This window comes from Cinclus cinclus, chromosome 6 (assembly GCF_963662255.1).
Source record: "Cinclus cinclus chromosome 6, bCinCin1.1, whole genome shotgun sequence".
NCBI classification, from domain to species: Eukaryota; Metazoa; Chordata; class Aves; order Passeriformes; family Cinclidae; genus Cinclus; species Cinclus cinclus.
The window spans coordinates 29147146-29162234 of record NC_085051.1 but is presented as its reverse complement, the minus strand read 5'-3'; the positions used below and the strand labels follow the sequence as shown (position 1 = coordinate 29162234).

The window sequence follows — 15089 nt, the reverse complement described above, 5'->3', positions numbered from 1 at the left end:
TCCAAAGGTGTCTCATTGAAATGAGACCAAAGAGGAGTAGGATTGGAGAAGGCTTAAAAGTCCCTGACCTGCAATGGTTGCCTCTGTTTTAACAAAGGGAGGACAGTTTCTCCACTCTCACCATGGCATTGCTTTCCCTGATTTTGCTGTTGCAGGCAATACACCTAGAGCAGAGGGGCAAGAAAATTGCCCTTCTTGGGACTGTTGCAGTTGTATGACTCTTGGGGTCTCTTCCAGAGCTCTCTTTCCGAGTGTGGATGTGTGGTGGCAGCTTGGAGATTGTTCCCTGCAGTCGAGTGGGGCACGTGTTCAGGAAGCGCCATCCCTACGACTTTCCTGAGGGCAATGCACTGACTTACATCAAGTAGGTGTTGGGTAGTTCCTGGTAGGAGCCACCATCCTGTTGGGCATGTCTAAAGAAGTCTGAACTCTTTGTTGTGCTTTTGCTTGGTAATAGAGAACAGCTTGTGGCTGAGCATCTGTTCTCAAGGCAAGGATGAGTTGCTGTTTTCTGTGAACAAAACCTGTTCCCTTCTCTGCTGTTTGTATTAGTGTCTCTTATTCCTTCTTGGGGGGATGCGGGGGGTGGGGAGCAGGTTGCCACAGGGACACCCTGGCCCTTCACAGATGCTGCCCTGTGACTTGTGCGTGGGTATCAGCACTCCTTGGACATCTCTGTTGTCTCTGAGCTGTACATATGCTAAGGTAAACCCTGAGGACAACTTCTACTGCAGGACAGATGGGAAGAGAAAAGAGATGAGACAAAGTGAAAGTGGTCAAGCACTGCTGCAGGGTCCCAGAGAGATGGTGATATCTCCTTTGCTGGAGATTTCAAAATTCAACCAGTCAAGACCCTGAACAACATGATCTAATATGAAGCTAGTCTGATTCAGGCAGGAGGTTAGAGGCCAGACAGGGCTGCTTTCCAAGCTGAATTATCCCATGATGTTATTCTAATCTGGGAAAAGGGATGCTGTAAATAAGAGTGATGGTGACAGTCAGGCCCAGTGTCTGCAGAGGAAGTATGTGCAAAATGTCATGGTAAAATATGGCTGTTTTAACTTCTGAAGTGTTCTTGCGAGGCTTTGTAGACTCAACACGTTCAATCTCTATCCATCCATACTGCCTATTTGGTTTTGTGTTTGGGACTGTCCCCCAGTACCTCCTGGCAGACAGGCCTTGGGTCTGCCCACCCAGTGCCTGCTTGCTGGCAGGGCAGGTTCTGCAGCAAAGCATCTCCTCAGCACAGCATCTGCTCATCCCCCTGCAGGAACACCAAGCGCACAGCAGAGGTGTGGATGGATGAATACAAGCAGTACTACTATGAGGCCCGGCCATCGGCTATTGGCAAGTCCTTTGGAAGGTAAGCTGCCCCAGACCTTGGTAGGAGGGCTCTGGTAAACCCCTTGGTAGCAAGAAATAGTTTTGAGGTCGTCTCTGGAAGTGTGAGAAGTAGAGGTGCTCTGATTGCCTGGCTTGCCAGGGAGGTTGTAGCTTGATTGTCTGGCTAATGAGGTTTGCTTCTAATTCCCTTTACTTTTTCCTCAGTAACACTGCATAAATCATTTGTTATCAGAAGACCAAAGGGATCTGTATTGAAATTAAAAGACCAGACATTTTAGGTGGATAAACAGGAATCTTTTTCTATCACAGCATGTGGCTGTTGTAGAAATGTGAGCTGTATCTTGAGCTTGATCTGAAGTTCCTGTGCAGATGTAGAATCCCAGGGCAAGCATGGCTGACTGGCACATGGGGCATGTTGCACTTGGTACACTCCCCACTTTCCTAATGGATGGAGGGTAGTTTGTCTGGGCAGGAGAGAGCATGGCCAATGCTAAGATTTGGAAACACAATCTGCAGAATTGTGCTTTTTACAGCACCTTTGCTAAAGCTGTCTTCAGGCCACATGGGATTCATTGTCATCAGCTTAACAGTTCTCTGTGATCCAGAAATCAGTGATGGACACCAAACCTGGGATGAAAGGAGAGCTTGTTGTCTGTGCTCTCAAAACCCTGTGACTCCCAAATGCAAAAATCCCAGGAGTGCTGTATTTCTGTGGGTTTTTTTCTGCCTGTGAACAAAAAGCTTTTGCTGTATCAGTGTAAGGACTTGGAAAATGTGATTGTATCTCAAATGTGTAGCTGTGTGCACAGGATAATGATGTATCTCGTACTTATTTATGACAACCAGGTCACTTTTCTTGCTGTACACTTTGCTTTATTATCATGATGCATTACATATCTTCATAAAAATTGCTTTGCCTACCTAATTTATCAGTCCTTGAGCTGACTGCAGCAGCTGGGCTGGGACCACATAACAAGTAACCCTGCTGATTGTGAAGCAAACCAGACTATTGCATGTTGTATGTGGATATGCTGCTCATGTGCTTTAGTGGCAAAATCTGCAGTTCTTGTTCACACAGACTTCCTAGTGATTTCACTGGCAGAATTGGCTGAATAAGAGCTGGAGCAAAGCATAAGACTTTGATTTCAGGCAATTTCCTGTAGTAACAGGAACCTGCATTTAATCTAGATGATCGGGTGCAAATGCCTTTGACATCATCACTGACATTTGGGCCTAGAATGGACCCTCCTTCCTCTCAATTTTGATGTGAATATAAAATCTAAGAACATTCTCCTGAAGTATTTGGCCTCATGTATTTGCTCAGTGGCCTCTGTGCACTGAGGATGGAGAGGTACATGGGTCCAATGGAAATTCCTTCCTAACACACAAATGTAGTGTTACAGCTTAAAGACAAGAGTTCCTGGTTTTGCTGCTCAGTAGGACTGCTGGAGGGATCCAGTTAAAGCCAAACAAATCAGCAGTGGGAGGGCTGCCACAGCAGACAGCTACTGAGATGTTGAGTTAATCTCTTCTTATACTCCCCACCTTCCCCCAAGCTGCTTAAGAACAAATAAATTGTCCAGGTCTCAGTTCTCCAACCTGAGCCTAGACCTCTGCCATGAGCTAGAGACATGATTTAGCACACATAGATTAATCATCTGTATGTACCTGAGCACAAACACTTTCTAGGCCTTTTCAGCAGCTGATTGTTGTGCAGGTTTCATGGTATGCCTCTACAGGCTTTCCTGATCTTACAGCAGTTTTACTGCAATACATTATTTAACAAGGTATGTTCTGGGCCCTGCCATTACTCTGAGCCAAAGGAAATGCAAGAACAGCTCTCTGAAGATTTTTGTCTTCCATTTCTATTTCCTGCCACTTGCCTTTCTCCTCCTCTTCACCTCAGGTCACTGCTAGTGCTCTGAACCTAGCAACAATTATGTGGGAGAATGAGTAATGGCAAAAAGTCACATAATTTCCCTCAAACCTCCTGGCCAATCTTCATTGTTCCCCTCCCTCCTGTTCACTGATTATTCTCAGCAAACTGCCTGTGTTTCCAGCGTTGCAGACCGAGTGGAGCTGCGACACAAACTGAACTGTAAATCCTTCCAGTGGTATCTGGAGAATGTCTACCCTGAACTCAAGTGAGTCAGTTCTTCTCTTGCGGAAATATCTGAAGGACTTGGGAGGTGGGTCACAATGGGAAGATGAGCCTGGACAGCAGTGGGTAAAAGAAAGACATATGCTTGGGACAGGTTTTCTCTGTTCTTCTTTTGGTGAGAAACCTCCTGTGTTTTCCTGTCTTATATTATCACAGCTCTGCAAAAGGCCTGCCTTCTGTTCTGCCCCACGCAGCTGTCCCTTAGAGATGTGCAACAGTGGTGTTTTCAGAGGTGTGGGATGTAGACAAGTGCCAGAGTACTACACCCCTCCTAGTTTTGACTTGGTCTCTACCCATTGGATGCTCTGTCTGGAGGGATTTGAGCCAAGTATAACTGGACAGTCTCAGTGCAGAGGTTTGGGTGGTTCAGAGAAGGCTCTAAGGAATGCCAGAACTAGCTGTCCCTGTGGCTTCCCCTGCCCTGGGTCAGAACACAGTAGTGTTGTGTCCTTGCTCAGCTGAGAGGCAGCCTGGGTAGAGCTGTGTTTTTGGAATGTGCTAACCAGCACACCCTGGCAACACATCTTTACACTTCAGTCTGTGGCTAGCATAAGGGGAGGCAAGAATATGTGTTAACTGGGGAGAAGACTGAAAAAAGGGGAAGAAGCAGAACAAATCAGTGTGAATATGGCTTTTTGCTGGAAACAGCCTCTTTTGGAATTTCAGACTTATCACATTAAACTGCTTAGGGTACTCCTAAAGGTTCTGGTATGCCTTCTGAAACAAAAAAAGGTACCAGTCCTCCGACCAAGTTCTCACCTGATTTTTGCCTCCTCCAGATATTTCCAGTGAATAGCATGATATTGTTCATTTTCTGTCAAATACAGGGAACTCTGTTTCTGTCAGGGGCAAATTAAGCCCTTAGAAATGTTAAAGTACTTTGGTAATTTCTGTGTATGAAGTATCATGCAACTGTCGTTTTACTTCAAGGATTCCTGAAAGAGAGTTGATTCCAGGAATAATTAGACAAGGAGGAAACTGTCTGGAGTCTCAGGCACAGGATACCACAGGGAATGCGTTGGCTGGCATGGGAAACTGTAAAGGGACAGTGAACAATCCACCTGTCACTCAGGTAAGGCAGGCTTCAGTTTGGTGCTTTGTTCCTGTTCCTACCCTATTTATTACCTGAATGAAGAGGCATCTCTGGCCTTGGTGGGTTGATATGGGGGTGAAGGAAGGAAGAATTTGACCCTGTAATGATTTTAATAGCAAGAAGAAAAATAAGCCCATCTCTCAGAGCTCTGTTGGCTCAACAGACTCAGCAGTCAGCCATAGAATGTGAAGGTTTTCATCACTCAGAAATAATGGCTTGAATGCTCAGGGAGTGACAGACTCATTGAGAATCATTTAGGGGTTGTGCTTGGCTAGTACCCTGGCATGTGGGTAAAAGTTTTTTTTTGGGATCAGAAACTTTCCTTGCTCTGCCGGCTCAGCTGTAGCTGCAGATGACTTGAACTGTGTTGTGTGGCAGATGTGTTTCAGTATAAAGCACAAACAGGGTTTAAATAGCTGACCCCAGTGGCAGCAATGTGGTGCATTTCTCCGAGCTGCAGTGGAGCTGTGATGGTATATACAAGCTGAAGATCTGCACTCAGACTCTGTTGGTGACTGAAAGCAGCAGGGAAACATCTTGAGAAAGTTAAGGGTCAGAGTAGGGTATTTTATACCAGAAAATACTTATTCATGTCTGTTGAGTGCTGGAAACTAGTTTGCTGCCAGCATTCAGTCTGCCATTTAACCTGACTCATCACTCTGTCATTACCATTTGAAATCTCTGAAACTTACTGCATTTTGTATTCCTTCCTTGGGGAAAGTATAGTAACATTTGATTGGATCAGGTATCCATCTAGTTAGAGGAAGGAAAAAGTGAATCAACTTGTCTCTTATGCATGATGGTGATATATGGATATGCTTGCATGTGTATTGCTTTGCTTGACAATCTGTGGGTCCCAGATATCTGTTACAGAAGATGTCTGCTGTGTGAAATATGCAGAAGCAGTTGCACATCATGTATGTCAGGGCATGGGATCCTCCTTGCTTTGTAGGCCTGAATCTGTAAAGCTGCAGAGCAGAGAGTTGCATGGGATCCAGGGTTAATCAGACACTTGGATAGTGAGGGAGGCTAGCTGCAGGCTTTGAAATGGTCATGGTGCACCAAGCCTAAGCATAAACTTCTGATCAGATGACAACTGCTGTGGTAGTCTTCCCAGGGAGCCTTTTGTTAGAAGACAACAAAAGATAGAGGTTTTTAAAATATCTGATAGAAAAAGCTCTCTGCCTCATCTGATCACTGTTAGGATCCTAATGGAACCTTTCTTCTTCTTATTCCAAAGGAGTGGATATTCAGTGACCCTTTAATTAGACAGCAGGACAAGTGTCTTTCCATTACCTCCTTCTCTACTGGTTCTCAAATCACACTGGAAGCTTGCAATCAAAAAGACAGCAGACAGGTGGGTAGCTGTGCACCTCTTTCTAATGCCTTCATTGTCACATAGGAGTGTACCTACATCAGTGCAGCCAGCAGGGGCAAACCCAGTACTATCAAAGCACATTGAAATCCTTTCTGTCTTCTGCATCTCCCTCTCTGGTGTCTTTCATAAGGTTGGATGTATGAGAGAGTGTGTGACCAAGCAGGAAGAGCAGTATGTGGGTGTCTGCTCTGCCTGGGCCCTTGGCAGCATGGTTGCCTCCAGTTCAGTAGCACCCCAGCTTTGCTTCCTGGATAAGTTTATGTGCAGACAGATTGGGGCATGGATGAAGCACAGCACCAAAGAGACATAGGTGAGGCAAATGCTTTGAGATACCTAAAGTAAGGGTGGTGTGTGCTATCATTTGTTTATTTAATTTGAAGTGAGAGAACTGTGCTCTTCTTTGTGCTGTCTTTGGACATGTGAGCACACCTTTAAAACTGAGTGCATGCAGCTCAGTTAAGAAATACTGACTGACATAAAGCACCGTATGTTCTACCTGAACTGCTCCCTAGAGGAAAAATACACAGCAGCAATATTCCCAACAAAATGCAATGCTCTTTGCTCAATGCTCTTTGACTTATGCTGTTTCCAGGATGTGCATCCTTGATCTGTCAGGACAAATCAATCATTTTGCCTTACAACACTAGGTAAGGGATGGCCTCTGCAATGGCTAGGGTGCCCTCAGCAGAGACATGATGTGCCTTTTTATCAGAACTGGGCAAAGCACAAAAGGGAGCAGCGCAACACTGGCAGACAGCAGATTAGACTTGTTTCATTCCTAGTTTCTGTGCTTCTCTCTACACCAAGAGAGAACATATTTTCTGTCATCTAAAGCTGTGCTGCCTCTGTGACGTGTCTGTTATTTTGATACCCCAAAGGTAGAAGACAGCTCAGCTTTGACCAGTTCTTAGCAGATTTTCTTTTGTCAGTACCTTCTTTAGTGCTATATGAGTCCTTGAAATTAGTTCTTCCTGAAAGAAAGCACTGAAATCCAGTCCTGCTTTTTTATGATAAACTTGTGTAGACTTTCCTCTGGAGGGTTGGTTAATGCAGAAATGCCTTGAAGAGTTGTCACCATGAATAGACTGGGAAAACTGAGTTTGGATTAATCTTCAAGGGTATCCCAGGTGGTCTGTGCTTTCCTGCTCTTTTTTCTTGTTGGCAATCACTCATCCCATTGCTGTGTAATTAGGTCACTTAGCTTCTCCTTATGTGCCTCACAGTATTTTCCTCCCTTGGCAGCAGAGAGGACTTTAGCAGCTGCCAAAATCAGCTGTCTTTCCCTGCTTCCTCAGGGAAGGTCCCTCAAGGAGGGTTGAGTCCAAGCTGTATCAGAAGCCAGAAGACAGATTAATCCACATTAATACAAGCAGGTTTATCCTGCTGCTGGAATAGGATGTTTTGAGTCTTGATGTGTTGGTTATATATACAGTCTCATTATAAAGATATATGCACACTTAAGGGTGTGAGCTGTTGTTTTCCACTATCTTTTGTGAGCAAACTGCACTTACAACAAGGACTTCACCTAGAAAATTATTTAACCAACTGACTCTGAGCAAGGATTTTGTTTAAGAATTTCAAATAACTAGGGACTGATTTGAATTGCAGCTGCCATTCCAAACTGCCTTGGGGCTGAAGGGATAATAGTGGGGTGAAGTGGGAGAAATGCATTTGAATTTTTAATGTAGTTTGGGTTGAAATGCTCTTAAATGTTGGGGTCTTTTTTGTAGTGCCAAACTCCCATTTCAGATTTCTATTTATAAAGCCAATTCTACTTGCAATGATCAAGTTTGTTGTGTTCCTAGGGAATGTTGTTATGGTTCTTTCCTTCCATAAACACAACAGTAATTGTTGTTAACATTGACATTGGATTTTAATTAGCTGGAAGTCCGTCATCTTGTAAACTATTCCATTCTCTCTCCTCCTGATATCTGGGAGATTGATTTCCAAGAAAGAGCAAAGCTGGAGGGAACAAATTTCCTCAGCTGCCCTACAGCTTGCCCGTCTCCCCATGGGTACTCACAGCCCAAAATGCAAGTGCTGGAGGTGAGCAGGGCTTCCAAACTGTGCATGAGCGTATCCCACGTCTCAGTTCAAGTGAGAGGAGCTACTTTGCAGAGCTGGAAATGGCAAGCAAGAGCCCTGAGTATGTGGTCTGAGTGGAGGAGGGTGAGTGTGGGCAGCATGCATCACACACATCACACATACAATATCCTTAAAGGAGACAGCAGTGTAATGAAAGTCCAGCTTGGAACATCCTTCCTGTCACTGTCACCAGTGATCTGTGGTGAAAGGTGTTTGGGTTTTTCTGGATCTAGATTTCATCTGTGTCTGAGTCATGGAAAAGCAACATTCCTGAAAAAAGATGGTATATGTGATAGCTTTGGTTTTTAGTGTCCTGGGAGTAGTTTGCTTAGATCATTATGACAGCACTACACAGCTCCTAAAGTAGATTTCTTTCAAAGATACTCAAGCTGTGCCCATGCTACACAGCTGTTCTGCACTGAGCATGTCCCAGGGATAGGTAATTTTGTTGTTAATTGTGAGTGTTAAAAACATTCCATCTAACATATAGGTAATGCTCTAGCAGAGGCTTTAGGGTATTATGATTTGTGTCTAGAGTATCACCTCAAAACAAGTCTAGAATTTTGCAAGCAGGAGGATGTGAGACAATAGTCATACTTCAGATGATTTTTTGGTGCTGTCAGACTCCCTTAGGTTGAAAGAAACCAGAAATTAAATCTATTTGGCAACATGATCCTGTTGATCATTCAACAGCAACAGCTGGCACTGCTAGCAGAAGACCAGCCAAAAGCTATTCTGCATAATCAGAACTGGATTTCAAACCAGATGGATGTTATCCATAATGTTATTTGGAGAATAGCATTTTTAGTTGAATGCACAATAAATTATTGCCTTCAGCTTTGTTTTTTGGCTCTGACTGACAGTAGGAGTGGTGTTTTAATTTGTATTATAGTGAGGACAAATAGAAGGCAAAGTGAGAGTCAGACACTAAAACAAGAGAATAAAAATGTGAAACATTGGCACAGTATTTCCCAACAGAACAAGAAATGCTGAGAAATCCTATTAAACAGCTATGTTTCATTAAAATGTTCTGAAAGCATGTGACCTCAGCCTGAAAATGAGGACATTGAGTTTTCTTGTGAGACAAACACTGAAATCCTGTGTCCCTTTGTATGTCACTGGGAAATTTTCCCCACTTTACTTCTGAGTATACATTACGTGAAGATGGATGCAACTTTATATAGAGTATCCAAAAAGAAAAGGAGTGAAAGCTTGTCTATTTTGAAATCACCTGACTCAGCATCTTTGTGACAATAAGTAGGTAGAACAATACTGGCAATATGCCACACCTTGAAAGTAGTTTTCAGGAGACAAGAGTTTCTTTTAGTTTTACACATTTAAGTGCTCAAAGGAAGACAGTACTTGCTGGATGTTGATGTGAGCTTTTCCATCTTCTGTCTCTGCTCATATATTTAAAATTTAGTGTTCAAGACCAGCTTCAAGCTGCCCGTGGCTCTGCAAATACACTCAATTATAACTTACAACATCCTTGGCTACTCCAGTTATCAACTCTCCATATATTTTTGTTTGAAGCACCTCAGTCCTCATGTACAAAATTTGCCTTTCTCAACTGTGCCTCCTGAGCTTGGCCAGTTCCATTGTTTCACATTTAGGATTTTAAGAGAAACCGTGGACTGCCTGGATTACTGGGGGTTAACAGAAAGCTTTTGATTACCCTGAAAAATTAGACTAGTGTAAACAATTTCAGCTCTTGAATATATTGAATAGAAGACGACTGGCTATTTCTGACTTTTCTCTTAGTTATTCCATGTGGAATGCTTCTATCCAGCCACCTAGTATTACTTTGAAATGATAGATAAAAAAGAGGGAGGGAGAGATTCACAAAAAACAGTGGGGGAAATTTTGGGTTGACACTGGGGAAGAAGGTCAAGACATGATATTTCAAAGAAAAAAATTATTTTTTTTTCTTCCTCCGTCTTTACTCCAAAGCTACTCTGACTAGTAAACTATATTCTCTCCATCTGCACAAAGAGGGGAGACCAAAGAGGATTTTCAAGCCAAAATTTCTCAAATTGTGCGGTGCCTGTGTCTTCCAAAAGCTTTTGTTCCAAGTACAGTCCAGTCATAATGTCTGGGTGCAGGAGAAGGGAGTACTCCCTGTAACATGGATGCAGGAGGTGTCTGCTCTGTTTATTTTTTGCTAAAGATGGTCATTATTGCTATCTTTTAAAACTTACCAGTCCAGGCTTAACTTGTGGTTTGTGGAGAAAGCTGTGCCCTCCCAGAAGGGGCTTGTACCTCGGACCCCTCCATAGCTGTGTCACCAGGTAACTAGTTTGGGCTAAATTGCTCATTTCTGAGGTGGCTGACAGTGGGAGAATGAGCTTCCTATCTCCTGCTCCCATCCATTCCTACCACCCACCCTCCTGGAAGGTCTGAGATTTGACGTGTCCCTGCAGGGCAGGATGTTGGGCTGTCTTTGGTAATCCTGTGATCTGCAGTCAGGCCTTGTGAAAGGTCAGGTGAAGTCAGGGGAGTTGTTCTGGTGTCTCATGAAGGGTAGAAAAGCACGGTTTCTGATCAGAACAGGTAAAATTCATCATTCTGAAAATACCCCATGCATTTGAGATGAGGACCCCTACTTTAGCCTTTACTGTTAATGTGCTTTATAGCAGCTCCATACATGGCACCTCCCTGCTCACCTTCAACTCTCACCTTCTCTCCTCCTCCCCCTTCCCCATCCTTGCCCCACTTTATTTTGAACAAAGGGATCTGAGGTGACTTGACATGCTGGGCTTTCCAGTGGTGCCTTCTCAGTGACTCACTGAGAAGCTGATTGGTTTTGTTAGCAGCAGTAGATGTGCTCTGGGGAGTGTTTGCTGGTGTCCTGCTGAGCCTGTTGCTGCAGACTCTCCCTACAGACATCACAGTGGGTCCCTGCTCAGCAAGGACAGGTGCCACAGTGGCAGGTCTTTCCTCTGAAGCAATAACATGAGCAAGCCTCCAGCAGTGCTAGTTTTCTCCTGAGCAGCTAGGGGGAAGAAGAAAACTCCCCAGGGTATCTCTTGGTAATTGGCCTTGTCCTCCATCTCAAATCTCATACAGCATATTCTTTTACAGCAGGGTCTTTTGGTGAGCTGTGGGGTGTGTGGGAGAGGCTGGCAGGCTTCCTCTAGCACATGTACAGGGGTACGTGGAACTGAGAATTCACAGAGAGGTAGAGGCAAAATGGAGGGCAAGGAAGTTAAGTGTGCTTTGGAGAAAGTCAGAAGGCTCTTCACTGGGAGACACTGGTAGGGAGGCTGTCATGCAGCAGTGGCACCAGCTAGGCACAGAGCAGAGCTTGCCAGGGGAGAAGACCCCCTCCTTTACAGTCCAGCATTACATAAAGCTGCTGGTTTATGATATTAACTCTTCTTCAGCTCTCTGTAGGGAGGCTTCTGCCAGATGGGAGCCAGATGGCTCTGGAACCTGTGTAGGCAGTGGGTTGCAGCAGCTGGTGAGGGCACTGTAGTGCAAAGACTGCATTGTATCTTCCTGTCCATCATCACTTCATTTCTCTACCCCTTTCTCTGTTAAAATCAGCTTCTTCCTGCTGTACAGATAGCTATTCTACTGTTGTTCTGTCCAACAGGGCTAGCAATACTGCAAATTGATGCTGCCTCTGGTGTTTAAACTTGAAGAAATACATGATACAGATGCAACAGATTACTCTGGGCTTTGCAAATGCCCTGCCCTCCAAGATACATAACAGCTGCCAGCAATATGTGAACATAACTGAATATCTTAAACCACACAGTATGTGCCAGTCCTTTTGCTATGCTACCCAAGAATTAAAATGTTTGTAGGTTTTGAAATTGACTAGATATTGCAGGATCTTTTTAAATTCCCTTTGCATATCTTTTCTGCAAAACTCTTAAGGTCCATCAGTATTGTCAAACTGTTTCTTTTTCTTCAACAGACTCATCGGTTAGCCAAAATATCTTCATAATATTCCTAAGAATTTACTAACTGAGCACCCAGACCACAATTCTAACAGGGTCATCTGTGTGACTGAGAAGAATGAAGGGAAAATCCCTGTAGCCTGGACCCCTCAGTCTTCTCAACCTGTTGAGCTCAGCTGTGCCCCATCTAGAAGATTCCAAATCCACAGATTTGTTTCTACTTGTTAATCTTCATTATCAGCCACAGTGTGGCTGATTAAAAAAAAAAAAAAAACAGAACTTTTTTTTCCCAGCAGGAATGGGAGGAGCCTTTTCCCAGTAGAATTATCAATTCAGGGTTAAGACATATTTTTGTTTCCTCATAAGTAGCACAATCAAAGTGGACCTTCAGGAAAGGGTTGTATATGAGACCTTTTGAATTTGATGAAAGAAGAGATGAGGGAACAATGGATAAAAGAGAGATCCAGTCAAACAGTAGGAAGTGTGATTTTTGCTTTTGTGGACAGGTTGCTTTCAGTGTTGGGAGATATTTTAGTGCTTTGCTTTCTAGGCATTGGAAAGCTGCCATAGGAGGGTTTCAAGTTTTAGCAGGTACCTGGGTGCCCAGGACAAAGAATGGCCCAGAAACTGTGACTATAATATGCTTTGAAAATGCCATTAGTTGCTGATTTTTGTGTTGATAGAAACACACAATCATAGAATTTGTTGGGTTGGAAGAGAGACATCTGGATCACTGAGTGCAATTCCTGGCCCTTCACATGACACCCCAAGAGTCACATCATGTGCCTGAGAGCACTGAGGCACAGGTGCCTCTTGAATTCAGCTAAGGCTTGGTGCTGTGACCACTACTGACCTTTGCCTTTTAGATGCTTCCGAGTATCCAGCCCTGTAACTTAGCTAAACCTAACCCTACCTAACTGCAGGTATCATTAGTACAGGAACCCAGTGATTTTGAGATGCTGCCCATACCCAGATTTTCATTCTCCCCAGTTATTGGAATTTACTTGAGATTACCCTTAACCTGAAGTCACAGTTCTGTAGGTAAATGGAAGTAACATCATGTTTTTTCATGTTTTTTCATTGTCTTCTCACAGAAGTGGAAGATGAAAAGCAGTTTCATTCAACACTTCGTCAGCGGTCTCTGCCTGGAAAACCAGACTGGAAGAGTGGTGACCAACCCCTGTCAAGCAGGGGTACCTGGCCAACAGTGGGAGCTGCTACAAGCAACATGATGGTAGCACAGAGATCTCCTTGTTTCTTTGTGCATGAGACTTCGGGAACAGAGAGGGATCAGGAAGGGAGGAATGGTTTTGTATGTCTGACCCTAAATGTTTTCATTGTGCCCATCAGTAAGCCACCACTTCAGGTGAGCACTTGATGTTTTTGAGCTTTTCAGAGAAGAAGCTGGGGGTGAGAGGGATCAGGACAGTTGTCAAAATCTTCCCAACTATTGTCTTAAGTTCTCTTTTGTAGCTTATGCCTGTGCACAGCTGCACCTAGAGATGAAGGAGGACCCAGCCCAATACTTGCAGCTCTCCCCATCCTTTCCTTTCTCTGCATCCAGAGTCCACAGCCTTCAGTCCAGCAGCTTAGGCTATGCTTGTACAAACATTGGTAGCTCTTTGGCTTCCCTGGCTTTTTGCTCTAACATCATGCATTATTTATGCATGTGTCTCTCAGTCAGAACTGGCCATAAGAGTCATCATGATCAGTGAAAAGGCTGGGAAAGAGTAAGCAAATCCTGGGGGCAGGTTTGTCACTTCTTTTTGGTGGGCCCATTCCTTCCTCTGCTCACAATAGCTGCCCTATAGCCAAATGTGTTGGGGTTGGGCAGTGCTGACAAGAGAGATTGAAAAGGGGCAATCTGTTTTGCTAGCCTAACCAGGGATTGTTTCAGGGACTATTCCCTTTTGAATTCTTCCTTCCAGCTTTTTCTTGTGTGGAAAGCCAGCCTTGCCCCCAAAAGTGGCCCAAGCCTGCAGGTTCAGGGTGCCATGTTCTGGTGGAGCCAGCCACACACAGACAGAGGTGCTGCCCATGGCTTAGGCCTGTGGCAGGAGCCCACCCAGATCCCCACTGTGAGAGCAGAAGGGGACAGCCCCATGGTCATAGCAGACTTCTTGCTGCTGGTTGGGCAGGGCACAGTTCTCATGCTTGTCTCTCCAGCTCTGCATAGCCCCTGTGAACAGAGCCAGGCATGACGAACCACCCACTCCCTCTGTCTAGTTGTTTTTCCTTCTCTCTTTGAGAAAGACGAGGCAAAAAGGCTGGGACTGCTCTACTTTTGACATCCCTCTCTCTTCCCAGTGACCACATTGGAGAGAGGTTAGCTGGTGAAACTGAAACTGCCACCTGCACAAATGCTGCCACAGTGCAGCATCTGAGAGAGGCTCCTTTGTGTTCTGGAAATACCAAAGACACTGGTGGTCTCTAGATAGCATCCCAATCCTGCTCCCAGTTACCAGTCAGCTCTAGCCACATGTGGGTTTTCAAACCTGCCAAGGGATGCTCGCCTATTCAAATAAAATCCCCACAACCCTACTTTCTCCTAACTAGATCTGTTAAATTTTCCCCTTGAGGTAGATTCTGTAAACCAACCTTCCCTTCCAAGAACCTGACAGGGGAACCAGATGGTGGGACCATTTCATTAAGCAATTGCTTGCCTGGATCCTTTCTCATCTGGTGTAGAAGAAACAGGTTGTTCATTTGGATTCAGAACAGCTGTTTGCTTTTGATCATGTTTGTATCTCTTTTTAATTCTTTCTCTTAGCTTGGTATTAGTCCAAACAGTTGACAAAAGAACAGATAATGTTCTTCATACATTGCATGTGCTTAGTGTGAAAACTGGAGAATGTTTTTTGTTCTTGGTTTAAAAAAATTTAATCCATCATGTGGCAGGAGCTCTTATCCTGTCTCTCCCTTCACTTTGATATCAGATCCCCATCTCAGCACTGATTAGCCGAAGAATGACCTGCTTGCACTGTGAAAACTCACAAGGAAATTCCTTTTGATCCTTATAGAATGATGCAGCTGCTCTTCTGTGTGGAAATGAGGGCACTGACTCTGCAGTGATTTCTCTTTTTCATCTCCTGTATAGAGATGCTTTGGGTCAGAGCCACTGAG

At 44.3% G+C, this 15089-nt stretch overlaps 1 protein-coding gene across 1 annotated transcript in view; it reads left to right on the top strand.

Moving 5' to 3' along the window:
- The window catches only part of GALNT16 (polypeptide N-acetylgalactosaminyltransferase 16), a 70983-nt gene extending 57785 nt beyond the window's left edge, over positions 1 to 13198 (top strand). The window contains exons 11-16 of the mRNA XM_062494448.1: positions 238 to 364; positions 1271 to 1363; positions 3405 to 3488; positions 4436 to 4577; positions 5839 to 5955; positions 13061 to 13198. Coding sequence (XP_062350432.1) covers positions 238 to 364; positions 1271 to 1363; positions 3405 to 3488; positions 4436 to 4577; positions 5839 to 5955; positions 13061 to 13198 — 701 coding nt within the window. The remainder of the gene's footprint in view (positions 1 to 237; positions 365 to 1270; positions 1364 to 3404; positions 3489 to 4435; positions 4578 to 5838; positions 5956 to 13060) is intronic.
- Positions 13199 to 15089: the final 1891 nt, after the last annotated feature.